General features: G+C 44.9%; 1 protein-coding gene across 1 annotated transcript in view; it reads left to right on the top strand.

Moving 5' to 3' along the window:
- The window catches only part of LOC139294069 (inositol polyphosphate-5-phosphatase A), a 122,974-nt gene that overhangs the window by 71,494 nt on the left and 25,872 nt on the right, over positions 1-25,608 (top strand). The window contains exons 7-9 of the mRNA XM_070915845.1: positions 5,046-5,098; positions 6,249-6,368; positions 16,120-16,204. Of these exons, the coding sequence (XP_070771946.1) occupies positions 5,046-5,098; positions 6,249-6,368; positions 16,120-16,204 (258 nt within the window). The remainder of the gene's footprint in view (positions 1-5,045; positions 5,099-6,248; positions 6,369-16,119; positions 16,205-25,608) is intronic.

Below are 25,608 nucleotides of genomic sequence, written 5' to 3'. Positions count from 1 at the left end.
ATTTGAGGTGGAAATGATTTTCGAAATTAAATGATTAATCACCACAGATTCAATTCTACAGAACTGAGAAAAAATATCCACCACAGTTGGAACTTAAGGTGATTCAAATTGCTCATTTTGTCAACAGAGAAAAGGAGAAAACACTCACATTTAAGAAGCAAATGTTTGGCATTTTTACTTGAAAAGTAAACGAATGTCGATTATCAAAATAGTTATTCATCGGTCAGTCGACTCGTGGATTGATTGACTGAAATGTTTGAGCTCTAGTGCAGCGCGTGCTACTTAGCGCGGAAAGAGAACAATCAAAAACTTTATGTCAGAATAATATGACTTCACGCTTTGAGAAGATCCGTCGTCACATAACCCGGACCGTGCTCATGATGGCTTTCTATTTCAGCTCTTAAAAGTGGCTGAACTCAATGTCATAAAATAAAACACTGGCTGAAATCACTTCCATTCACACTTCCTGCTTTCTGCTCCCGCAGTAGTTTGATTCTGATTTAAGTGACAACCCCGTCCGTATGCAAAACGTGGGTTCTTTTTTCCGTAATCCCACCCTGAGTTATAGCTGTAAGCGGAGGGGAGAGAAGCGGGGACGTTAATTGAAAGGCTGAATAAGAAGGAAGTGGACAAAATTGCAGGCGCATTTCTTTTGAAAGGTCGCCGTGATGGATTTTGGCGGCCTGTCGTTTCCCGTTGTTCCGTCAATCTCTCCGCCTCCCCAGTGGGCATTAATATATTTATTTGTTTGGCGCGGTAATACATGCCTCCAAGAAAAAAAAAGAAAAAAAAAAAAAAAAGCCATTGCATCACGAGGATTTGTCATTGCCTTATATAAATAAAGTATACGACCCAGACCTTAATGTGCCCTTGCTATCGATTGTTTTACACAGCCGTAGGAGGAAAAAAATAAAAGGAAAAGAGAGAAGGGAAAGAGCGGGACAGGCTGTAGATCAACATCCATATGAGTTTCTATTTGTTGTTTGGCACCATGAGCGTGTCCATAAAAGCATTGACTTTTCATCCCCTTTTAGTGCCCTCTGTAGTACGCTCTGATACGTGGCTGTGATTACTTTCAAGTTCTGCCCCGCCGCTGAAAGTTAACTTCCTTCATGTGTTGCTCCTTTGATTTAAACACCACGTGTGATTCATGGATGGGCTGCGTACGTTAAGGAGATGAAGTCATTTAAACTGGCATCGCCTGTAAAACGCTCCCTGCGTTTATCACCAGACAAAGACACCTGTGACACAGATGCTGTCCCCCCCTGACAGGCGTGAGCCGCGAGACTGTGAGGAGCTCATGAATGAGGGGATAATGCTGAAATGGAAGCTAAATGAAGGAGCAGAAAAACAACTGGACTGCACTGCAAACAAAATCAAATATAGGCTTTTTGAATCCACCATTTTCCTTCGTTTCTCCATTAAACTACCGTGTGAATTCTTAAAGCACTTCCTGCTCCCTGCATATGTGGTGCATCTTTATCCAAACACACACATGTACATTCATGTGATGTCCAGTCACATAAACCTCTATGTGAGCCCCCCCCCCCCCCCCGCCAACAGATGATGGAATAAAGATAAATGTGACTGTCTACCGGGGCTCAGATCAATCAGCGTTTGTGTGTATTACTTATTACTCGCAGTGCATTTCTGTCACAGGGCTTTTGTGTGACCCCCACCACCACCCCCCCCCCCTGCCCCTCCTGTCCTGCACTCTTCTATCACCCCCCTCCAAACATCACCCTGCCATAATATTATTTATGGGGGTCGGACTTTGAGCTGAAATATAAGAAAGGTCAAAGAATCAAACGGGATGGACCGGGAAACGGTGGTGGGAGGGTGTTTTGGACAAGGACTGGGAGTAGGATCGTGTGTGTGTCATGTCTGACATTTTATAGGAGCATAATTTTCCATTGGTCACAATTGGGGAGTTTTATGTAGTGGTTTCCAGCTTCCAGTGAATGCGATGGTCCTGCTTTCCTCCATCATGTTGTCTTTTTTTTTTTTTCTTATTTCCTCTGTCTGTCTGTGTCTGTCTCATCCCGTGTGTGTGTGTGTGTTGTGGTCAGCCTGTATATGTATTGCCCGACACCCCTGGATGTGACCCACTGCGTAGCTGCCGTTCATCACTGTCATGGGCGGAGACGCCATCGCTGACCTGTGGAAGGTCAGCCAATGTCACCCCGGAGCCTTGTGACCTTTTACCGTTGCCCTTTGACTCCTCCCACCCCCCCCCCCGCCCCCTCTCACTGACTCTTTATAGCCCCCAAACCTGATGTATGATATGAGTACATGTCACCTGTCCATTTCATCCAAACGCGTCTTCTATTCTATATCACTGTGACATAGCTTATCAAAGAGTACACTGGCTAAATTCATCTGTTTTTAAGATGTGTGTGTGTGTGTGTGTGTGTGTGTGTGTGTGTGTGTGTGTGTGTGTGTGTGCGCGCGGAGTGGCAAGGGAGGGAGGGAGGGAGGGGTGATGATGATGTTTCAGCAGGAGATTAAATGGGGCTGGACAGCATCTGTGTCATCATCTCTGCTCCAATATCAGCTGCGGCAACCAAATCATGATGTCACCATGTCAACCAATAGAGAGAGAGAGAGAGAGACTCTTTTCTTCTTCGGCTCTTTGATTGATTGCGTGAGATAATCATCTTAACTGGACTCCTATTACAAAATAAAAGCACTGAAATTGGCAAAAAATTAGATAGCAGAGTATATTTTTTTATTTCTTACTTTCCGATACGTAGACGCTTGTTCCGCTTGACTGGGATGGTCGTCTGCGCGTTTACCGCGTGTGTGTGTGTGTGTGTGTTTACAGCGTGTGTGTGTGTGTTTTATAAGCAAGCGATGAAGCAGGGGTTCAATCAGTCATACGTGGAGGAAATGGGGCAATCTGGGGCCGGGTGTCAAGGAAGTGATGGATTTTAATGCTGCGATTGTAGTTAATGGCTCTTTAAATTAAATCGAGATTAAACGTCTCTGGCTGCAGTCAGAGCTTGTATGGGCACTGAGCAAGTCCAAGCCACCCCCACCCCCAAATACTCACTCTTCATCTTGTCGTCTTGGTTGAGGAGCAGCCTCCCCACTCTCAAGATTTTCTTACCTCAACTTTACATCAGCAAACGCCCACAGTTCAGCGCACTAATGGATTGTTCTGTGCAACATAGTCAATGCGTAGTCGAACACACACACACACACACACACACGTGCATTTGAATGTAATTACTGATCTTAGTTTTTGTTTTTCCTTTCAATATATTCTGGTTCCGGTTGTTTAAATCATATTTTCCTAAGTGTAAGGTCAATCCGTTGCTGCAGTGTGACACTCGCATCTAATTCCATTTGCTCCTTTCAAAGTCACAATATTGGGACGGCGAGTTATAATTGGGCCCATACATCCTGCCGAGGCAGTATGGATTAATTCAAGTATGCTAATGTAATTCAATTTGATACAGTTAATCTTGTACTAATGCAGATTGAAGGATGTGAGGCGCAATCAAATACCTCTTAGCCTTTTAATTTGCATCTGAGTTTTTAAAATAAAATTAGTCAATTTGTAATTATGTGACCTGGCCCGTAATTAGTTTATTCATCACCGCAGTTAACTCCCCATTAGGAGTATCAGAGGGAGATGGACAGAAAAAGAGAGAGGCCGAGGGAAAGAGACTTATTTATCTATTCAGAATGAGAACACTCGCAACATCAATTTGTCTCTCATTTAATAACCAGCTTCATGGTGAATCATGTGCTGCTTGAGAAACATCTTTGGACTTGTGATTGGATAATTAACTCAAGGCTGGTGGGATCTGATCAAACAGCTGCACACTGGCTGTCTGCAGTGTTCGCACACTTGTATGTGTATGCGCTGTGTATTTTCTATAACTTTCACCCACACAGACTGTAGGTTCTGTGCTGCAGCCATTCACATTACATTTCTCTGCGTTATTTAACGGGCATGTGGCACTTTAAAGTAACTTTTGAAGTGTCTGAAGAAAAGAAAAGATGATAGATGTATTTCTGTCAGCTGGGTTTAAATAAACAGGCTTCCTGCCTAATAAGAATTGTCCATATTAAAAAATGGAAAAAAAGAAAAAAAGAAGTGTGTTCCTGCAACTGCTGTGCTGCAACTAACGAGTATTTTCCTTCTCGATTAATGTGGTGTTTGTTTTTTAATTAATCAGTTATTCTTTTGGTCTATAAAATGGTGACAAGTTAATGTTATCAAATTGCTGGGATGGGATATTTCATTTACTAACACATGAGATAAAGGAAAGCAGCAACTCACAACTGACAACCTGCAAATAGGGTTGTTTTTGGCATTTCTGACAGAAAACTGACTTAAACACTTCAGGTAATCAATTAGGAAAATGAGTTGCCACTTAATTCCAAAGTCGACTGACTAACCCCCAGTGGTGGAAGAAGTACTCATACTAGTACTAGTGGGACCACATTTTAGGAACAAAATGACTTGGCTCACTGCAGAATGGCCAAATTATCATTTTAATATACATGGTATTATTGGAGTGATATTATTGATGTATTAATATGTAAACAGCATTTTAATGTTGAGGCTGGTCACTGTCAACCTATTTTTCCAGTTTTATATGCCGCTGGGTAGTGTTTCGTAACAGTGCACTAATTTTGTGTAAAGTACCTTCACACTATCGCGGTCAGATTCTGTAAATATAGTGGAGTAAAAAGTGCAGTAATCCCCTCTGAAATTTAGTGAAGCAGAAGTATAAGGTGTACTTCAGTACAGTACTTGAGTAAATGTACGTAGTTACTTTGACTTCTGCTAACCTATTCGATTAGATTAGGTTATTAGATTATTCCAGCTCTTTCATTTCATTAAAGCCCTTATAAGTTGAGTTTCCAGGACATTTTTTTTAATTTTTACGCTGTGACAGAAAGTGTGCTCCCAGATGATGGGCATTGTTACTTGATTGTGAAACATTTATTAGCCTCATGATGCCTGTTGAATCCTCACTAATGTCACATTCTCCCCATGTCACCCTAAATTGAGTCTCTCTGTTCTGCAGTGCAAGTGGTCCAGAAAGGGATTCATCAGAACTCGATGGGCCCTGGCTGACTGGTGAGTTTTCTGAATAAAACTTGTGGCTTTACCCACAAGCCGCGGTGGGCTGCGTGGTTATCGTAGACGAGCACAGGAGGAGAGAGAGAGAGAGAGTGAGTTACATGGCTGAACCCTCTCCGAACAGTGTGCCACGGAAGCAAGCGGGGATTTGATTAGACGTAATCACGTTAGTCAAGCAGTTGCATATGACAGATGACAAAAAACATTACATGCAATTGAACCTGTACGGGATGAATACCAACGCTGGCTTCCAGTGTGCAGAGCAGGGGACGGGGATGAGAGGGGGAGGGTGGCTGAGGGGTGGTAGACGGGGATTGTAATCTAATAGAGGGATGACATGAGAACTAAAGAGCTGAAACGGTAAGCATTTAATAGGGGCACGGCGTTTGACAAAAGCGGCAGAGAGAGAGAGAGAGAGAGAGAGGGATCGAGAGAGGCTGGTGAAGAATAGGGAGATCAGATCAGAGATGGGATAGACAGAGATAGCCAAAGCCATGCATGTATTCATTTGTTCTGGATGTCACTGCAGAATAAACCCCCCTTGAGATAAGACCAATTCCTCTGGGTCACCCTGCCTGACACCGTGCTAACAAAACAGCCCAGATTGATAGGATCAGCAGGGGAGGTGTTCATCACTGTACATTGAGCTATCTTGCTTCCCCCCCCCCTGACAGGACAGACTGAAAGAAAGCAGATTAGTGTCTGTATGTAGTGATATCTGCACTTGTATGTAGTGTTTGTGGGTCTGGGTTAGAGAACCATCAGGAAAAATCAGATAATGTGTACTGTCGCTAATGACAAAATGCTTCCTTGTTATTGTCTAATCGTTACTGTCATTTAACCAAAAGCTCATCTACTGCCTTGTTTCGTAAATCTCTCTCTCTGGGGATTCATTGTCATCACATTCACTTATAAGTAACAGTCCAATATAATTTTTGTGTGCAAGAGTTTGATTCCAAACCCCCATTAAAAATGCATATAATTAACTTTCACCAGCGCTTTAGTTGTCTATGATTACTGTGTTAAAAGATAAAGTCTTAATGCAGTTGATGGATTCATAAAAAAAAAAAGAAACCTGTAATTTCTTCACAAACTAGCACATGTTCTGGTTGAAGAAGGTCACTCAGACTGTGCTCTTTCATCCCAGTGCCTTTGATCTGGTCAACATCCACCTTTTCCACGATGCATCCAACTTGGTGGCCTGGGAGAAGAGCCCCTCTGTCTACTCTGGGACCAGGCAGAAGGCGCTGGGCTACGTTTTAGACAGGTACTGTACACGCCGCCTCTATTTCTCTCGTAGTTTTTCATCCGTACTTTAGTCTTGAAGAGATCAAGGGGGGGACCCCTTTCTCCTTCACTGAGATATGACCATAAAGAGGAAAATTCAAGTCACTCCGTCACTGTGTTGTCAGACTTCATCACAGTTTATTGGACTCATTGCATGTAGAGAGGAATGAAGTCTTTACCTGCATTTCTTCAGATAATCAGCATAATATTGTTAATTTAAGAATGGGAATTCGATATGTCCAAAAATGTAGTACATACTGTCCACAATTCCCACAAACCTGTACTGATATTGTAATGTAGGCTTAGAGTGAGCCCAGCAGGAGAGGTGCAGCGGAGAAGATTTCGGTGGGATTCAGTCCTAGACCAGTGGGATTACATCTGTCTGTAAAAGTAGGGGGTCTTACTCACTACACGGTCTGTGAACTCCCAGCTCTCTTTTATCTGTTCTTTTTCTGTCCCTCTCTCCAACCCCTCCTTACTTTTCAGCATTTTCTTTTTTTTTTTTTTTTTTTTTGGTGGTGTAATCCTACATTCATTTTCGGTTTTGTCCCACTACCGGCAGGCAAAAAGGATGAAAGTGTTTAGCCATTTGGGCCATATGTCTGTCCAACACTTGGGTCCAATGTATGTAAAAAAAAAAGTACTGATATGATATAAAAAGTCTTGGCCCCCATGATGGAACGATTCAGGTGATCCTGACCTGACGCCACTGACAGGTCAAAATTTCCCCTTGAAAAAAAGATTTGGTACATTTCGAAATTCGGGTTTGCAATGGAAAATGTCGGTCCCGAAAGGATGAATCCTAATTTGATCGTCTTGACATTTACTGAGCATATTCATGCTCCTCAGGGGACGAACTCTTTCCATTTTGCATCCTGAGCTCAGCCGCCAGCTCTGTTTGTCAACTTTGTACACCAGATATCAAAAATGATTGCCCTTATTTCAATTAAATCTGCCTCCAATTCTATACTAGAAATATTATAGTGTAACAGGCAGATTGCCATGCCAATTGCATATTCATGCTCCCAAGAGGATCAACCCTCTGAATAAATGTAACATTTGTAATTATGGTGGCGAGGATCTAGGAATCTTAATTGTTAATGGTAAAGATTTCTCAGCCCTGCCGCTGAGTAAAGCCTCTATACAAACAGGCCAGGCTACCCATTCATAGGGCGCGCTAATGTGATTTATGGGATATCCATTTGCAGCGGAGCAGAATGAGAGAGTGCGCGGAGCAACCTCTGCTCCCTACCTGGCCATGCTAACACCGAATAAAAGCCTGGTAGCAGCGTCGCAGCAGGTGACCTCCCATTCAAATGGCATCAGAATGCACGACATGGCTCCCCGCCGCCTCCACTTTGAATAACTACATGCATAAATGGGTGGCATACATTATCACCCGGCTTTCTGACGTGCATGAATTATGAGGCGCTTTTCCAAGTATTCTCTACGAGGTCATATTTTACCTGTACTTCATTCTGGATTTGATGGAAGAATGGTCCGTCTTTAATGGACAGGGAAGTTGGAGTGTTTTAAGAATAAGGCAGCTTTTGCAGTTTTTATTGCGCTGTAACTTACCTGGATTTACTGGCATAATGAAGTTTCAAAAGGACCTCTGTTGTTGCTTACATTTAAGTGTTTTCATTGTATTTCCTCTGCTTTCATCATGCACTTGATTTATTTTTAAAGGTCCCCTTGTAAATACACCTAAATGGCGGAGTCTCTGCGTTTAAGTCGGGTGGCTGAGGGGATTGAATAGAAGTTGTGTTGGCTGAGTGGCAGTTTCCACGCTCCCTCTTTCTAAATCCCCTTGTGTTGTGAATGGTAACCCTGTTGTTACTTCTGGGCCATATCATTTAAAGGTTCCTTTTTTTTTTTTTTTGACAGGGGTGGGGATGAGAGGGGTAAGTGGTGTGAGGCAAGGTGGTGGAGGGGAGGTCGTTATATGTTCCGGCTACCCTGGTATTCCTTGCTACAGGGGTACAGGGGTGGGATAGCGGTGGCATCGCGCCTCAGTCGCTCACTTTGGGGGGAAACCGTCGGGCGCAGATCCGGAGCATCGGAGTGAGAAAAAGCTGGCGGTGCGGAGGGAAGGGAGGAGGAGCACAAAGGGTGCTTGGGCTCTGTAAAGGGCAGTGAATAATGGGTTGGTCCTTTCACAGAGGCTGCTAACCTTTTGGCAGCCACCAGCAAACTCCATTCTCCTCTGCCGTTCTGGGAGGACAATGTGCCCGGGCCGGGCTTTGAATGAAGCGCTACCACCAACAGTGTTCCCATTCAGCGGCTGGTTGGGAACCATCTTTTTGGCCATTGTCCTGACTCTGACTCCTACCCCCAGAAAGCAGAGCAGGAAAAGGGAAAGGGGGAATCTCTAAAGCCAAACTCCCCCTCCTTCTCTCTTCTCTCCCCGAGCTCTAATCTCTCATTGCGGGATGGGAGAGGAGTGTGTGTGTGTGTGTGTGTGTGTGTGTGTGTGTGTGTGTGTGTGTGTGTGTGTGTGTGTGGGGGGGGGGGGGGGGGGGGGGGGGGGTTTACACACACCACCAGCTGAGTTCTGTGAGGCGGCCGGCACAGGAGCCTGATCACACGGCAGCGCTGGGGAGTCCTGCTGCCGGGGCTCAAAACTTCAGCCTCCACCTTATCTGGGGCCCAGGCCTAATAATGCAGCTTACGGCCCATTGAGAAGACATCTGATAAGCCTTTTCCTCTGTGGCCCTTTTAACTGCTAAACGGTGTTTATCTCCAAAGTGCTTCAAGGCCTCGGGGGAACAATGCTGAGAAGGAACAGCGTTTAGCCAGCCAGACCCTCACTATTGAGTCACATCAAAAAAGCACTGCTCTGTAGCTGTGTTGATGTGTGGGCCACTTCCACAAGAGTAAAGCAAAGCTCTGCTTGAAATGCATCCCCTTCTTGTTTTCCTGTCCTTTGAAAATGCACATACAGTGTGTGCTCAGGGGCTGCATCGGGCATTACTTACCTTGTTGACTCAGCTACGCCTTGATGTGGAGAATCCTTGTTTTTAATAATTATGTCAAGATTTAATAGTTTTTAAGTGCACTTAAATGCACTTAAGTGCACTAAATATATTTGCTTTATGTTTTTAAGAATAATTTAATTTGACATTTTATAGAATGTAAGGAATAGTGTTCTTGCCATAAAGGGACAAGATGCTGTAAATGTGAATGCAGTAAAAACAAATCTGCTTATTAGCTTATTTCTGCGCGAGACAGCTGATGTAATGGAAGTGATCCTGAAACCTCTGGAGGATGGAGAACATGGCTGCTAAATGAGACCTGAAATGATAGCATGAGATAAAATCAACAGTTTTTTTTTCTCTTCCTTAAAAAAAAAAAAAGAATCCCTTTTGTGTATTGGAGTTTGTTTCTTTTTTCCAACCCCCCATTCAGAGTGGCTGGTCCGGTTCAGGGGAGAACAGTTTTACATTACAACTGTGAAATCCTGGCATAAAGGCGTCCTTTGTGGCGCGCCATTATTTTCACACAAATATAGTCCATTGTCACAGTGCTGAAGTTAATTTGATCAACATTGGGGACATTTAACTGTTTTGTTCGCTGAAAAGACTTGTTTCATGCTCATTTTCGGGGCATTGAAAAGCAATGATTGGCAGAAAAATAATGTTGCCGTTAACAATTCAAAGCAATTAGTTTCCCATGGGGAGGCAGTGGGCCGCACTGGCCACCACACAGCGATGCTTTGTCATTTTATGGACGGTCATCAGTCAACTGTCAGAGCGTCTCAAAGAGCCCTCCAATCTAAATGTTTCCCTTTAGGCTTTTCCCAGAACAACAGGCTGAAAGAGCAGAGAAAGGCCGGCTAGTTTCCAGCCAATAGACATGTTGAGCTGCAAGAGGGAGGACTGGATAATCACAGGGAGATCCTCCATAAAGCCAGAATGAATTTATTAAAGAGAGTAGATTGTGTGTGTGTGTGGGTGTGTGTGTGTGTGTGTGTGTGTGTGTGTGTGTGTGTGTGTGTGTGTCCATGCAAGTATCGTGTTCATACTCCATGTCATGTGTCCTTTTGAAAGGAAACTCTGATGCTTGTTTTGCTCTTCCTCAGTGTGCGTGTACACATACACACATATAGCAGCAATATTCAAATTACGTTGTATGACAAGGTTACTGTTTTGTGTGTGTGTGCGTGTGTGTGTGCGTGTGTGTGTGCGTGTGTGTGTGTGTGTGTGCGTGTGTTTGTCGGTGTGTGACTCTGAACTGCCTTCTCACCCTGGGAGGCCTGCAGGAGCAGAGGTTAATCTTCCCCAGTGTCTCTCTGCTCACAGTGGACCTGTTTATTTCACACACACACACACACACACACACACACACACACACACACACACACACACACACACACACGCACACACCGTGCTCCAGCAGTCACTCTGAGAGAGGGTGGGGGATAGATATATATGGATATCCAGCACCTGAAAAGAATTTTGAATGTTCCCCTACCCCCATTTTTCTACATTTTATAGATGGACATGGGCCATTCAGAGATTTGTCGGTTACAGCTTTGTCACCCGTCTCTCTTTTTGACTTTTCTGGCCACGCAGGCAACCAAAGCATTGACATGCAATCCCTGTGTTAGCCAGACAAGTAAAAATACCCCTGAGAATATTGCATGTACATTACATACACTGTAGATGAGACTGGTAGTAAATGTGTGGACATATTTTGACCATCTTTGTCTTTATATATAGCTCTAATTTCCTCTGCTCTTACAGGCGTAGCCAAATGTAACATGTTTGAGGGCCCAAATTAAAATTTGCTGTCAGGCCCCTATTTGTGCCCATGTTACCATCAAGTACTGTTCATGGCAGCCTCAGTATAGTTCGCACAGGGACCCAGAAACCAACTGGCACTCCTATACTGAAACACTACCTGACCCTCTGTAATCACGTCATGGTAATTGGATGAGACACAGTTAATTTAGATTTTTCATTTTGGTGCATTTCTCCTATTTAGGATAAAGCACCATGTTAGCACAGTATACACTGGAATAACAAAGGTGTTACTGTACATCTAGATTTTAAGAGGCAGGGCCACAATATTATGTAATAATGCAGCTGATGATGCAGTTAAGTTGTACCATAGTGGTGCAAATTCCCAGACAAATTTGCAAGTAATCAAATTACCAAAACCTAATTGACACACAAGGGACCTGGGGAGACCCTTTTTGTCCATTTTAGACAAAATTCCACGGAGAACAGATTCAGCAGACACCTCTCAGTGACCGTTGGAATGGAACGTTTCCTTGTTCCCTCCTCGTATCGTATTATCTCATAAGTTGGCTCCACCTTTACTCATCTCGAGTTTGTGTTGACAACGCCGTTGGCTCGAGTTGACTTATTTGTTAACCTCTGTGTGACCGCAGCGACATCCTCACACCCCCTCAGCACCACATCTTTCCTGCATGGTGTTCTTGGTGGGGTGGGCGTCACTGAGGTGCTAGGGTGCTAACAGGGGGACGAGGGGAAGGCTGTCCTGCGGTGTCAAAGGTCCTGTCAGGGGCCACCCCTGGCCCATTCAGAAAGACGTCACCCAGCACATTCTTCACAATGTTAACATTCTCCCAAATTCTCAACATTTACTTACAATGGATGACTGCGCTCGGCCCAGCCATTGTGTGCAAAGTCGAATCTGAACGGCCAACTTATGGTAAGTCATCTTGTCAATATAATCATGACATGGCCCCCCGCTGCACCCTCATAATCCCATATCGACTGTCTATTATGGCTCAGTTTAGCTGTCAATCACGGCGTGTAATCTGGCGAGGAGTCAGTGAGGGATTGAGGCTGCTGTGAAGGAGAAAGATTTATAAGCAGGTTTTCTACGCGTTATTGTGATGTACATGAGTGTTATCTGTGAGACTGAGATGCTGTCTGTGTCTTTGGTGGAAGAGCGTTTTTCGGAGTCTTGGGCACAGGTGTGTTTTTTTTCATGACAGCATGTTTGTGTGTGAGAGAAAAGTGGAAACAGAAAGAGAGAATGTGCTGCGGTTGCTTTGTGCTGGTGGTTTAAGGAGCCTGGGAGCAGAGCCGGGGGCCATGTTATAAATTAGCGTCTGACCCCTGTCTTTGTGTGGCCCCTAGGAAGGCCTGACGAAGGCCCCTGCCCAAACCTCAGTGAGAACGGCCCTTGTGAAGAGCCTCTTTCAGGGGTGTCACTGCGCGATGAATTGGCCAGGAGAAGCATGTTTATAGACTGTGTAAAGGAGTGCGTCTTTGTGGGAGAATGTCACTGACACTGTTACAGTTTGCCTGAATGAACTGTGATGACGAGGCTAATGGGGCCCCCGCTGAGGGTGAGGGTCAGCGAGGAGGGGCCCCCCAAGCTCGGGACCCCCCACCCTCAGACCCCTTTCACGCCCAGTAGCTGTAGCTAATGTTGCAATTCTTCGTTCCCCCCCACAAAGGCCAAGAAAAAAAAGTCAACTTTCACACCAGCGGGTCACCATGAGTGCTTTAGGAAATGATCGTGTAAACAGAGTGTTACCTTCTGACCTGTGGCTGATACCTTGGAGCAGCAGACAAAACAGCCAGGCTGCGGGTATTAGACACGGCTGTTAGCGGGATAAAGCTACAGGACATGGAGGAGGAAGACCTCCAGGCTCTGGAGAAACCACACATACTCTCTTACTTGTTATCTTCCCTGCCTTACTTTTCACCCACTTTTCCCCATTCATCTTTTAACCCATTCTCTTATCTGTCTTATATCTTTTTTTCGAGTCACATGTACAGATTACTGACCGAAACAACGTAAAACTGAGTTTGTATTTTGTTAGGTTGACTGTCGCCCGTATTCCTCACTCACAACAGCAGATGTGGTAAATTCTCTATTAGCACAAGGAATACAAGAGTTCCCACGCCTATAACAACTGCACTGACGTCTGCGTACGGCCATTTTACTGCCCTCCAATCGAGCCAATGGGATAAACTAACCCTGTTTGAATAGAGCTGAGTCTTTTAGCACCGGGATGTAAGGTCATTAATGACATCAGTCCCAGTTTGAGTGTATAAATGAGCAGACACACACACACACACACACACACACATATAGTCTGTATACTGGAAACTGTTATTACTTGTACAGTTTAATAAAGTTTTAACTCAGAATCTTATCATAGTGATATGCAGTGAGTCAGATTGTAGGAGTTCATTGTTTTGCTCAAAGATCCATGGCGACTCTTTTGGCTACTGAACCACAGATCCCTCCTGGGACCAGTGCTGTCAATGAGCCAATTTAAAAATGTAGGCAACATGTCTTCCTTATTTTTAAGAAGACATTGGAGAGGTGCACTCAGGTGTCCTGAGGCTGATGGATCCCAATGAATTTGATCTGGAGCTGTGATGAAGGTTCATGATTTTAATACCTTAAGGCAAATTCTATTTGAACGTCCATGTAAACCTTAGGATCTGCGAGGGTCCGCATGACATATATTTCATCAGCTGCTCATGTCCGCAGGTGTCCGTACACACACCTACAAGACCTGCCTCTCAAGGCACATATATTTCATTTACACACACAACCCAAGCATGTCATTGCTTCTATTTGGCCCCACCTCTTTATTCTGTTACCGCAAGCTGTTTTACGATACCGCCACGTCAACTGCCATTTGCTTTGGAAACTTGATGCTACTGCCGTCAAAGTAGAAGCCTTTTAGTATTGTGAGTAGAGCTGAAACGATTGATTAGTTGAAGAAATGAAGCGTTCAAACAAAAACGACAAGATTCACAGGCTCCAGATTCTCAAATGTTGACGTTTGCCGCTTTTCTATGACAGTGAACTGAATACCGTTTGGGCTTTGGAGCCTTGGTCAGACAAACAAGGGATCTGTGAAATTGTAATAGGCATTTTTCTAAATTTCTGATATTTTATAGACCAAACCATTCATCGATTTGAAACAGTTTGGTTGTTATTTTGGAGATTCAACTCTAGATGCTAACCCTCTTGAAAGTCCTATGGGATAGAAATACGATCTAGTTTGTGTTTAATATAATGGGATGTCAAAGTTACATGCTCTCTGTTTAATATAATTTAATATAATAGCCCCTCCTCACTCCAGTCACCTTCGCCTTCCTGCCATTTCCTCTCTCTGTCTCATAGAGAAAAAGTGGCCATGCTTTACGACAGCCGGCCAGAGCCGAGACCCTCCACTAAGAAGAGGCTTCTTCTCTCTTTACGGCCTCATAAATATATTGTTATCTGGGCCTGGGAAGTCCACGGTGAGATTTATCCGCACGGTTAGTGGAGATAGCGAGCCAAGCATCCTGAATCATTAATTACACAAGAGGCTGCGCTGCGTCCACCTTAATTTCCTATCTCGGCTCTGTAGAAGAGCCACTTTTAAGTAGGTGATGAGGCATAGGAGTTAATTATATGTCGCTTAGGTGCTTTTTTTTTTTAAAGTACCGGGATGCTGGCGCTGTGGCGTGGTTCTGGAGATCTGGAAGTAGTCCATGACAAAGAGGATCTAACTCTATGAATCCTCTGACACTAAGTACTCTCAGGTTGATAAAAGAAACGCATGCAGTGCATTAAGAGCATTTGCAAGACAAGGGACAATAACATATGCCGGATTTAAAAAACCTTGGGAGGCATCAAAAGAGCACAATCAAGAGTCACTTTATTTACACTCCAACTGAAGCCGAGCCTGTGGCAGCATGGGCGGTTGGAGTATTTCAAGCTGTACAAGTCTTTCTGACTCTCGATCTCATACCCATAACCCCCCAACACATCTACAGAGTCGGTTGAGCTTCCCTCTCTCTGAGGCAGCTGCCATCAGGACCAACACAGAGAATATCTTCAGAATTCATCTCTTCGGGGTTGGGGCTGGTTCACTCTCCCCTTTGATCAATTCAGTCACGTGAACTTTCTCTGCCATCAAAGCAGATTATCAAAGGGAATGATCAAGATTTGTTAATTCAATTGTGGTGTCAGCTGAGAATTAACAAGTTTGAACCGAAAGCATGTTTACTTGAACACCCTAGCGTGCATTCAGAGACGAGTACAACAGACGAGTCCCAGAAGATGAACAACACTTGGTGCAGGGATGACCTGGTCTCTGAGCAGTTTCAGTCGGTCATTCATTTGTTTCTGCGTGAATCGTTGCACATATGAATTTGCAAATCTATTAAACATATCACTAGATCTGCATAATGCATGGTTTCCTGAAGGCAAATACAGTAATATTAAGATAGTATAGCTGGGATATCTGTGTTTCAGGTTTTTATCTCAGTCATGACGTACCATTTGTCCAAGGTTTTTTTTTCAAGATTGCAAGCTGTTTAAACTCCAATACATCCTTTGCTCCTGTAAACGTATAAGTCCTCATCATAGACCTCCTGCTTTTCCTGAAATTTTGCATTTCACATTCCATGTTTCTGTCATTTTCTCTGTCCGCCCAATTCTTACATCCATAGCGTCATGAATGCCGTAAAAGTAATGTGCCAAAAGACTTGTCCCCTGCTTTGGAAAGGTGAAACCCTTTTTAATCGAGTTCAGACCACCAGGTGGTGCTGTGGCCCTCGTGAACTGAATACCCTGAGGTCAGGGGAATCAGAAAAGAAATGTATGTCAAAATTGTGAATTTAGAACTTGGGATCATTAGGAATGATGGTTGTGAGCTGTCCCATCTACCAGCACCCATCACAGAGGTTATGGTGGTGGTTTAAAACTCTCACTGACAAATTGGTTGTGGTGTTTTTCAGGATCACGGACCAGCGGTATGAGAAGCTGCCATATTTTGTCTTTGGAGACTTTAACTTCAGGCTGGACTCGAAGCAGGTTATTGAGGTGAGTGTTTTTGTATTACGCCTGACGCATTAGTCATGAAAAGGCTAATTGTACAGATTATCTGTGCGGTATGGGGAAACTGGTGCACCACTGTAGGCTAATAAACTACATACATATGTGGTTAAGTACTATCAAACTCGTAGTAATATAAAGTGTGCTTGTGTTTGTGTGTATTAGAGAGAGACTGCAATATAGTAAAAGTGGTTTTAGGAGCCCACTGTCTCTTCAGAGTTATGACTCATTAAACGCTTCACTGTTGCGGGCCCAGCTGTGTTTGCCAACTGAGCCTCCAAGTGCATTGTTATGTTATGGTGCCATTCACTGCTCTTTCTCTCTCCCTTCCTCTCCTGCCCCTCTTTCTTCCTCCTCCTCCCCTCCTTTTCTTGGTGCAAATGAGGCCAGTGAGAGCCAAGGTAGCGCAGTCATTCAGCATTCCCCGTGAGGAGATGGGGGAGTTGGTGGCATAACGAGTCATAAAGGCCCCACCGCAGACAGTGGTGTCCTGTGATAACAGAGTGGGAGAGCCACTTGTTGGCCGATCCTCTCCCTCCTCTCCGGCACAATGACCCTCGAGTCAGTGGGCCTGTTCAAGGTGTGGGCATTGTTCGTCTCAACCAGAGCCCCATTCAGGGGAGAAGGGAAGAGGAGGGGAGGCTCTCTGAATGGAGGGGTTTTGCTCAAATGACTTAGGAAGGACTTCAATCTGTGTGGCGCACAAGAAGAAAGCTCTTGTGCTGTAGTTTAGTCATCTGGCCACTAGGGGTGCAGTAAATAACCACCCCATGAAGAATGGCAAGCTAAGTGGAATCAGCAGTTTATCAGGGGCATTGATTGATTGCCTCAAAGTTTGTGCAGCACATTTGATTTTGTATCTGTAATTGGGTCACAATAACTGTCTGATCATGTGAAAATGCGTCACTTCGGAGATGATAAATCCAACTACTGAATCCACAACAGCAGATGTGCAAACACTGAAGCTATTCAGAAGTCAACTTCAGCGTTGCTGTGATAAAAGACACCGTGTGTTACACATCAAATATGTAAAATGTTATCTGGTTTTATAAGAAAGGTGCGTTTTCAATGGCAGGCAACATGGATGCAATGATCTGGAAGGAAAGCTTCCAATCAAACAAAGTCAGATGGGATGATTTGTGTTGATGCTGTATAGCTAATCTCGATAACTCTCTCCTCGTGTTTCCTGTCTCGTCCGTGCTTCTCTGTGGTAGGTAAGCACTCACCCTCTCCATGTCTCTACCACTCTGAAATGCTGTTTGAGTGCAGGAGGGGTCGTGACCCCTTTTCCAGGGATGTGTTAGGCTTGCATCGGTGTGTGTCCACCCCCCACCCCTCCACACAGCTCCTTTCTTATGCACCTTGGCCCCCATTCGCATACACATTCACATCCAGAGCGAATACACACACAAATACACACACACAAACCAATTTGTTAGGCCAAATGAATCTGATTGATTCACCCCATTTAAAGGGGTGTGGCAGCAATGCAGGGGGGCCTTTAAGACTTCCCCCTCAGGAAGTTAGAGCTGTGGGCTGTGGCATAAACCACACACACACACACACCTAGACATTTTCCCTCAACCATTTAACGGGGACAACAGAAGAGGCTGATGTCATCTGTGCGAGCAGCACTGCTTCACATGAGCCCGCCCCGCGCAGTGGTCCACCTGTCTGGTTTAACTGTGACCCGTGAGAGAGCTGTGATGTCACCAATAAACAAATGGGTTGCAACCTCAGCGCAGGATGTAACTCACAGCCGGGAGGCCGTTTTAAGCCCTTTAATGACAATTAATGTCAACAGGACAATTAGTGCACATCCACTGAAGTGCTTAACTGTAGATGGGCTGGTGGTGGATCGATCGTCCATACTTATCCCAAGATTGATTCGGGCCGGAGAGGCCGGCTCGCATTCTCACTGCCTGAGAGTCTTCAATTTTTTGCTTTTCTCACTTTTCTCTCTCCACTCTCACTGGATAGGAAAGGCCTCAAAAAACCGAAGCAGATGAAAAGATACTTTTGCCGTGTTAAGTGGACGAAAATAATGGCAAAATTAAACGACTTGCCCTTTTTTTGATTTGATCACCAGGGACACAACCCTCGAGCACCCATGGGGATCACTAGGCCCCACTTTGAGAGTCACTGGATCAGAAAATACTCCAGTACATTTCTCTACAGCTGCACGCTACACCACCTCTCTTCTTCTCTGTCTCTGGTCCATTGTGGGAGACTAGACTGTGGACAACCACTAGCCACTCCCCCGTCACCCATCCTGCCTTGTGGGTGGGTGGATGGGACAGGAGGTATTTTAGGATGTATCCATGTGTGTACAGAAAAGGAGGTGGGTTTGGAAGGGGGTGGGTTTGTTATTGTCACAGGGCAAATTCCAGGTGGCAAATTCCTGGCATGCTTGTGCGGCAGGATCAGTAACCAAAGGCCTGCGGCCGCCCCCCTTCTGCCCGGTCCGGGCAACCCCATTAATTGTGTCCGACAGAGGGAATTGGTTTCAATTGACCCCCATTCAGCGGCCCTTTGACTGGCAGACAAAGGACACAGCCACGTGGAGACTAATGCTAGGGCTGAGCAGCCTGGAGGTGGTCCAGTCCCCACCAACCTTCTCTCTCCTCTCCCATGGGTCTGATCATGCTTTGGCTTGATCACGCTTTGCATCGGTGCTGATGAAACAGGAAACCGCAAAGGAATGGTTTTGAAGATTTCGTCTAGCGAGTCAGACACTTCACAGTCCACTTGTTGATGTGCTGCCTGTGATTTCGTTTAATCCCTCATCGAGCACTCGTGTTCAAGACACATTCAAGCCAACAGTGATTAACTGACTAAAAATTCAATGCGTGTTGTTGCAATAAAAGAGGCCTAAACACGTAGCGTCTGAGACTTGATTCTCGAGTTCTCAAGGAGGGCCCAAAGACGTCGGGTGGACGCAGGCAGTGAGCACTACATGCCCGGTGCGGTTGTCGTTATTGATCTCGGTCACGCAAATCTGCGTGCCTCAGTTAAGAAAAAGATGTTTATTCTTGATCTCTTTTTTTCGCCCACTTCCATTCTGTTTCTTTCTTGGTCTCCCTTTTGAGACTAGTCATGCAGTTGGTCACAGACATTTATCATTAAATAATGGCATCCCTAATCCAACTTTTTAATTTTTAAACCGTAACACTGTTCACTGCTGCTCTCAAGTCTGCCGCTCCGGTACCTAACAGTTGACAGCAGGCTGTCTGGAACGGGCAGCAATGGTCAGGAATCCTGCAAGATCAGGCAGTCCCACACAAACCAGCAGTCGCTGCCAATATGTGTCATGTTTAGTGTAACAATGAGGTTATGATAATAATCCTACGGTAACCCCTGGAAAATCTTATGATAGAAACCCCCGTTCAGACCAAAGCCGAGCAGTGCCAGCTCCTACGTTCTGAGCTCAGTCATGATGCCAGGTCACATAGTCCTTGTTGACCCATTCACACCTACAGCAAACACAGGTTTCTGGTCCCATGCTTCAGTCAGAGGGTGGTATAAGGTGTGCAGTGGTGTGTGTGTGTGTGTGAGAGAGAGAGAGAGAGAGAGAGAGTGAGAGTGTGTGTATGTGTCCCTGGAGGTGGCCGGTGGCCGTGAATCACTGCTATTGATGACAGGCCCAGGGCTCCATGCCTGGACTCCTAGTATATTTAAAATCCCTCCTAATTAAACTTAATAGAATGTAAATTTAATATCTGCAGAGATTGTGTGCTGCTGGCCGGCCCGCTCCAATTTAAGGATTGATAGAGGCCAGCGGGAAGGTTAATTGCTGACTTGATCTACTGTCCCTGTGACATGGTGTGGGGCTGTTTTTAATTGGGCCTGATCTGCTGCTACATGGACAGATTTCATTAGGCTAGCCGGCCCTCTCTCTCTCTCTCTCTCTCTCTCTCTCTCTCTCTCTCTCTCTCTCTCTCTCTCTCTCTCTGACGGGTAAGAGGGTTGGATCAGCACCCCCTGTCTGCGTCTGCAGGAAGTGCAGAGGGCCGGACCGGGCATCAATCTTCCTCCCTTTGTCCTGTGTCCTTTCTCTCGCTTGAGCAGCATGAAATTAAAGGTGGGGCCCTAGACTAGCCCCACTCCTAATGAATGCTGTAAAATGCTCAGTAATGACAGGCCAGCATGATGGATCATTCATTTTTTTTCACACTGTGGAGTTACTCAATGCACACGCCCCCGTGACAACAGAGATAGAAATATAAGCAAGCAATTGTTTTGGAAGACATATTAAAGATTCTGTCACGAATGCCATCTTTTCTTTGTTTGTGTTTATTTTGTACAGAAGGGTTTGGGAAGATTGCTACCTTTGAACCAGTCTGGAAGAAGGACTTAAGTGACTAACCATCTGGGAGCACCATCGTTTGCTTGAAGTTGTACTAATAATCATATTATAGTTTAAGTAGTGGGAGGACACAGTCTTTGTGTCGCCCCTCTCGTTGAAACCAGCAAGAGTTCATCCTGGCTGCTGAACCTAGTCTGGGTAAATAATCCGCACCAGTAAAGGGAAAACAATTTCTTCCCTTTTTCAGCCCGACTTTGACTAGCATGTGTGTATCTGGCCGGCTATAAATCAAAAGGCGGCCAGTGTAATTAAGTGTACACTACATTAGTCAGGCTAATTAATTTTGGGGGCCATCCATCCATTAACCAGCGGGCCAGCACTGATTGGGCCTCTGTTCTGTGGAACCCCTGACACCAGGGACTGCGACCCTCCTTGGCTGCCTTCAGTTCCCCAGATACACTCATGCATTTACACCCAGAGTCACAGATGTACACACACGTACACGAACCAGCCCCTCTTGTACTTAATCAGATTTTGACTAAAAGGGGAAGCTTATTGCAATAAATGTGACAGTTTTTAATATTATAATTCTTCAGGGCAATGTTGTTGAAGTGCTCTCTTCTCCTTCTTTACTTACTTCATTGTCAAATATGGAGTGTTAGCAAGGCTCCGCTTACTGAGAGAAGCCATTGGAGTGTTGTGTTTGACTATTTTATTGCTAGGCCAAACTGTATTGACAAATCCTTTACATGGTTTGTCAAAGCCTACTAAATCAATATACTTCTCTGTGAAAGACAACCCACCTGACACTGTTCCAATTGTCCTGATGCAGTAAACCCCACCCATTTACTACACACCATGCAACAGAGTTATTAGCACCTACTATTTGACCCACGCAGGTGAAGCCTGCAATGGAGATGTTTCCTTCCAGTACAATAAAGGCATGTTATCTGGCTAGAAGAGTCCAATCTATCACAATGAGGGCCCATTATATCAAAGATAGCCCATCTGGAAATAGAGGGAGACTATTCCCTCTAGACAACAGCGCCTGTTCCCTCTCTCTCTTCTCTCTGTTTGCTTTCGATGCTAATGAATACAGCGCCGAAGACACGGGGGGGGGGGGGGGGGGGTTCAGCTATGAGGGCGTAACTTGAGCGATGCTGCTTTGATGGGAGCGCTGTCCATATAATTAAAACGCTGGCAAATGAAGAACAAGCAGTGGCTTCTGTTGGTCCTGCTCATTAACAACAGGCCGTTTGAGCCCGGCGCCAGCCATGCTATTGCCATTGTGTACTCGGAGGAGGAGGAGGGGTTGGGGCACTGTGACTGGCAGCTGGGAACACCATGCCAACGGTGGGATGGCGTGACAAACCAAGCCAAGGATGAGCGCAGAGCCTGGCACTAACAGGGCCTCGGAGGGCACGTTGCCTTGTAGGCCCCTGGGGTTGGCCCCGGTCAGGGATGTAACCTGAGTTACCCCTCATCCGCTCACCACTGCTGTCCTCTCCAGCTGGAGCCGGTGTTTTTACTCCAACCTTGATGCACTACTGCTGCACCGTCACTCCTTCGCCCACAATAGTTGTATAGTTGTTTATAAAAGCCACTTGCAGTATGTCTGACACATCCAAGAGAAATGTGTCATTTATGCTATTAGTGAACTTTAGATGCATAAAGGCAGATTTCTCCAAGTGTTGTGATGCATTTATATCTTCTTTTTTGCAAATTACTGCCGTTAGAAATATAAAAGTACTTTGACATGACTTAAGCCTTAAATGCTCCTACATACAGTCCATAAAACGTTCACTCACTCATTCTTTGTGATTTATCTTCTCATGTTTTCATTCTGCCCCCCCCCCCCCAAAACTCTCTCTTTCTTCTCTGTTTTGTCCTGCTCTGTCTTGAACATCTTCTCTGCTATTTCCTCTTTATCCGAAAATGTCTCCTAGCATTTCACAGCACATGTCATCAAATTAGGGCCGCAACTAATGATTGTTTTCATTATCAAACCATCTGCCAATTATTTTCTAGATTAATCATTTAGTCTATGAAATATCAAATATTTTTAATAGCAAATATTCATATATCAGAAGCTGGAACCAGTACATTTTTGGTGGTGGATTTATCAACTAATTGTTTAAAATTTGTCTTTAAAGATCAAGGACAGGAGACGACCAAAAGAAAAGACACAAGATGCTTAGTCTCTTTGAGGGAGCTCCATTCTCACAAAAAACTCTGGTATTGAATTGGTTCCGTGAAGCAGATTATGTGCAGTTTATTAGCCAGAACGTCTTGGTATGTCGCAAACACATGGACACTAAACTAGCGAAGGCATGTTGTAACACGACAGAAAGCTGTGTATGTGAAATGTTACCGTGTATTTAAAAGTCTCTTCGTGTCTCGCATGTATTAGCAACCATGATGCAGTTGCCAAGATTATGCAAACAATATAAATATTCTAAATTGAATTAGTGAATAATCCGATCAGTCTGTAAATTCAAGTGGACTCAATATTCAATCTATGTCTTTTTTATTGAATCCAGCACTTTTTCCAGACAATGTAATCTCTCTATAAATCAGGAATAATCAACTTTGGCTTCCAGCTCGGTCTTCCTTTATCTCCTGCTTTATTGATGGTTTGTCTCGTCTTCTGTTAGTCAGAACGGACCCCTGCCTTTGAAATCCCAAGGAGGAGCAGCGACAGCTAACAGTGATGCTATTATTTAGTCCAGATGAAATGTGGCATAAACTGTGAGGGATAGGGATCTCTTTGTGACTGGTACATAGTGTCCAACTTGTATGATGTCAGTCTATTTTTGACTAATGCAGTCCTCGGCCTTTGTAGAACGGAGCACAATAATTGTTTTTTCTCTCTCCCTCTCTCTCTCTCTCTCTCTGAAGGATGGAGTGGTTGCCAAGATAACACATGTTGCCTCTGGGAGTTGTGCACAAACATTTTCATCATTATAGTTTGTTCTAATGCATATGCAAAGAAGCGGTCTCTATAAGAATGGCTGGATTCACTGCCTACTCAACAAGTCGGTCACAGTTCCCTTTCAAATCAGGCAATACCTTAACTCATGGTGTTTGTTTGCCTGGGCTCAAAATGAAAAAAAAAGGACAACAGATGAGTGATGATAAAATGTTTTGCTAGCCAGTAGAAATGCTAGGATCATTTAAACAACTTGGCCTACAGGTTTCCCCAGTGTGAATCTACTGTCAGCAGCAGAATGGCTCATTGTAACACAGCTGTAAACCCGGTGCTGGCACCGTGGGCTTTTAAACAACTTAGCCCTCTGACATTAAAAGTCGCTGGGCTCCATTCACATGCGCGCACAAATATCCCATCATATTTAAGAGGGCCCATTAAGGGCCACATTGAGAATTCATGGGCCTTTCTCTCACTCCCCCTTGTGTGATTTATCTGTGACGGCCATATTGCTGGGCCCTTTCAGAAGGAGTGGCTCCCGTTTTTGTCTTAGAGGAGGCCCAAAACAATGCGTTTCAGGCCCATTTCTCTGACGGGGGGCCTCCTCTTTCAGGGGGCAGAGAGAGCCGGGGCTGGCCTAACATCTGTTTGTGTCCAGAGCCAGGCGGGACCGGAGCACAGCGTGCCTCGGTGGCCCCCTTCTCCTCTCCCTGGGGGTCTTTGTTCCCGATTTCATGCTATCAGAGCGGCAGCATGTTTTCCTGCGCAGAGCTGTCAGGGGCATAAAAGGCCCTGAGTGGGGTCACATCAAGAGGGATGGGCATGAAAAATTGGTAAAATGTATCACAAAGCCCACCCACTAGATGGTTGCCTAGCGCCCTGTGGTGGGGTTTCTTAAGACCCCCTCCTCCCCTGTACCTTCCTCTTTCCCTTTCCCTTGCCTGAATTACACCTCTCCCTCTCACCCTGGCCGACAAGCACATCATTTAGATGAAATGGTGCAAACAAATTAAAGGGTGGTGCTCCAAATGAATCAATGTTCTTTGTGTGTGAGGAGGGTTTTGTGCCTTGCCAGGGTCTTCTCCTCCCAGTGCGCACTGGAGGGAAGAGAGCTGGTCACCTGCCTGCCTGAAAAAGCCATCAGCTGCTTTGGTAGCACAACTGTTGCTACAGAGAAGTTATAATACTCCTATATAACGATTTTCACTGCTGAAATCAGTGTTTATGATTGTTGACATTTTCTAACATATGAAAGAATCTGTTGGACGTTTGTGGTTCGTCTTGTTGATGGTGCTAACCGGGCTTTATCGAACACCAGAGTAATGAACTCGACAGACTCTGCATTCCTATTGGACCATCACTAATCACCAATCACTGATTGGGTCTTCGATATTCTGTAATTGACTCAGCAACGACAAATTACCTCACTGTCTGTTTCCTGTAATTGATTCCCAGCTAGAGCTTCGGTGGGATAGGTAAATTAATTGAGGGTGCAGTGTTTCCAGGTGCTTAGTAAGTGTTTATACTATATATCAATAGCTCTACTGTTGGCCATGTTTAAATGTGCTGCGGTGATTGCTGCACGGTTGGTTGTGAATTTGTTTCCTCATTAACAGGATAAATGCTCTTTTTCTGTCCGAGGCGGTAAAAAGAAAACATGAATGGCCACAGCGCTGCTGGCTACTCCTCCAGATCACAACGCCTCCTGTTGGAAACATAACAACTGCAGCTAACAACATTCAAATGAATGCCACATCGAGATGGCTATTGAGCAATTTAAGCGTGCGTGGCCTTATTGAGAGGTTAAGGGAAGCCGGTGCGTTAAACAGTCTTGCAGACATCTGCCGCGGTTGGTTTCAAAGTGCTGGCTAAAAGTGGCAGGGGAGGTTTCTCAGATTAAATCTCTCATTAGGTTTTCTTTGTACAGGTGGCAGTAATGTGTCAAGAGCCCGGCTTGAGACAATGTCCTCCCCTTACTGGGACTAATGCGCCTCAGGAGAGCCCACCCTCCTTTTACTGCCACTACTTTACACAGAGACACGGTCACAATGAAGCATCTGGTGGCCTTTTCCTGTGTAGAAGGCTTTTCCATGGCCATTGTGTCTGCTACAGTGCATGTGTGAGAGAAAGAAGAGAGATCAGGAGGCTTAGTACACTTCT

Source organism: Enoplosus armatus, chromosome 12 (assembly GCF_043641665.1).
Source record: "Enoplosus armatus isolate fEnoArm2 chromosome 12, fEnoArm2.hap1, whole genome shotgun sequence".
NCBI lineage: Eukaryota > Metazoa > Chordata > Actinopteri > Centrarchiformes > Enoplosidae > Enoplosus > Enoplosus armatus.
The sequence above is the reverse complement of the archived record's forward strand: the minus strand, read 5'-3'. Positions and strand labels throughout refer to the sequence as shown.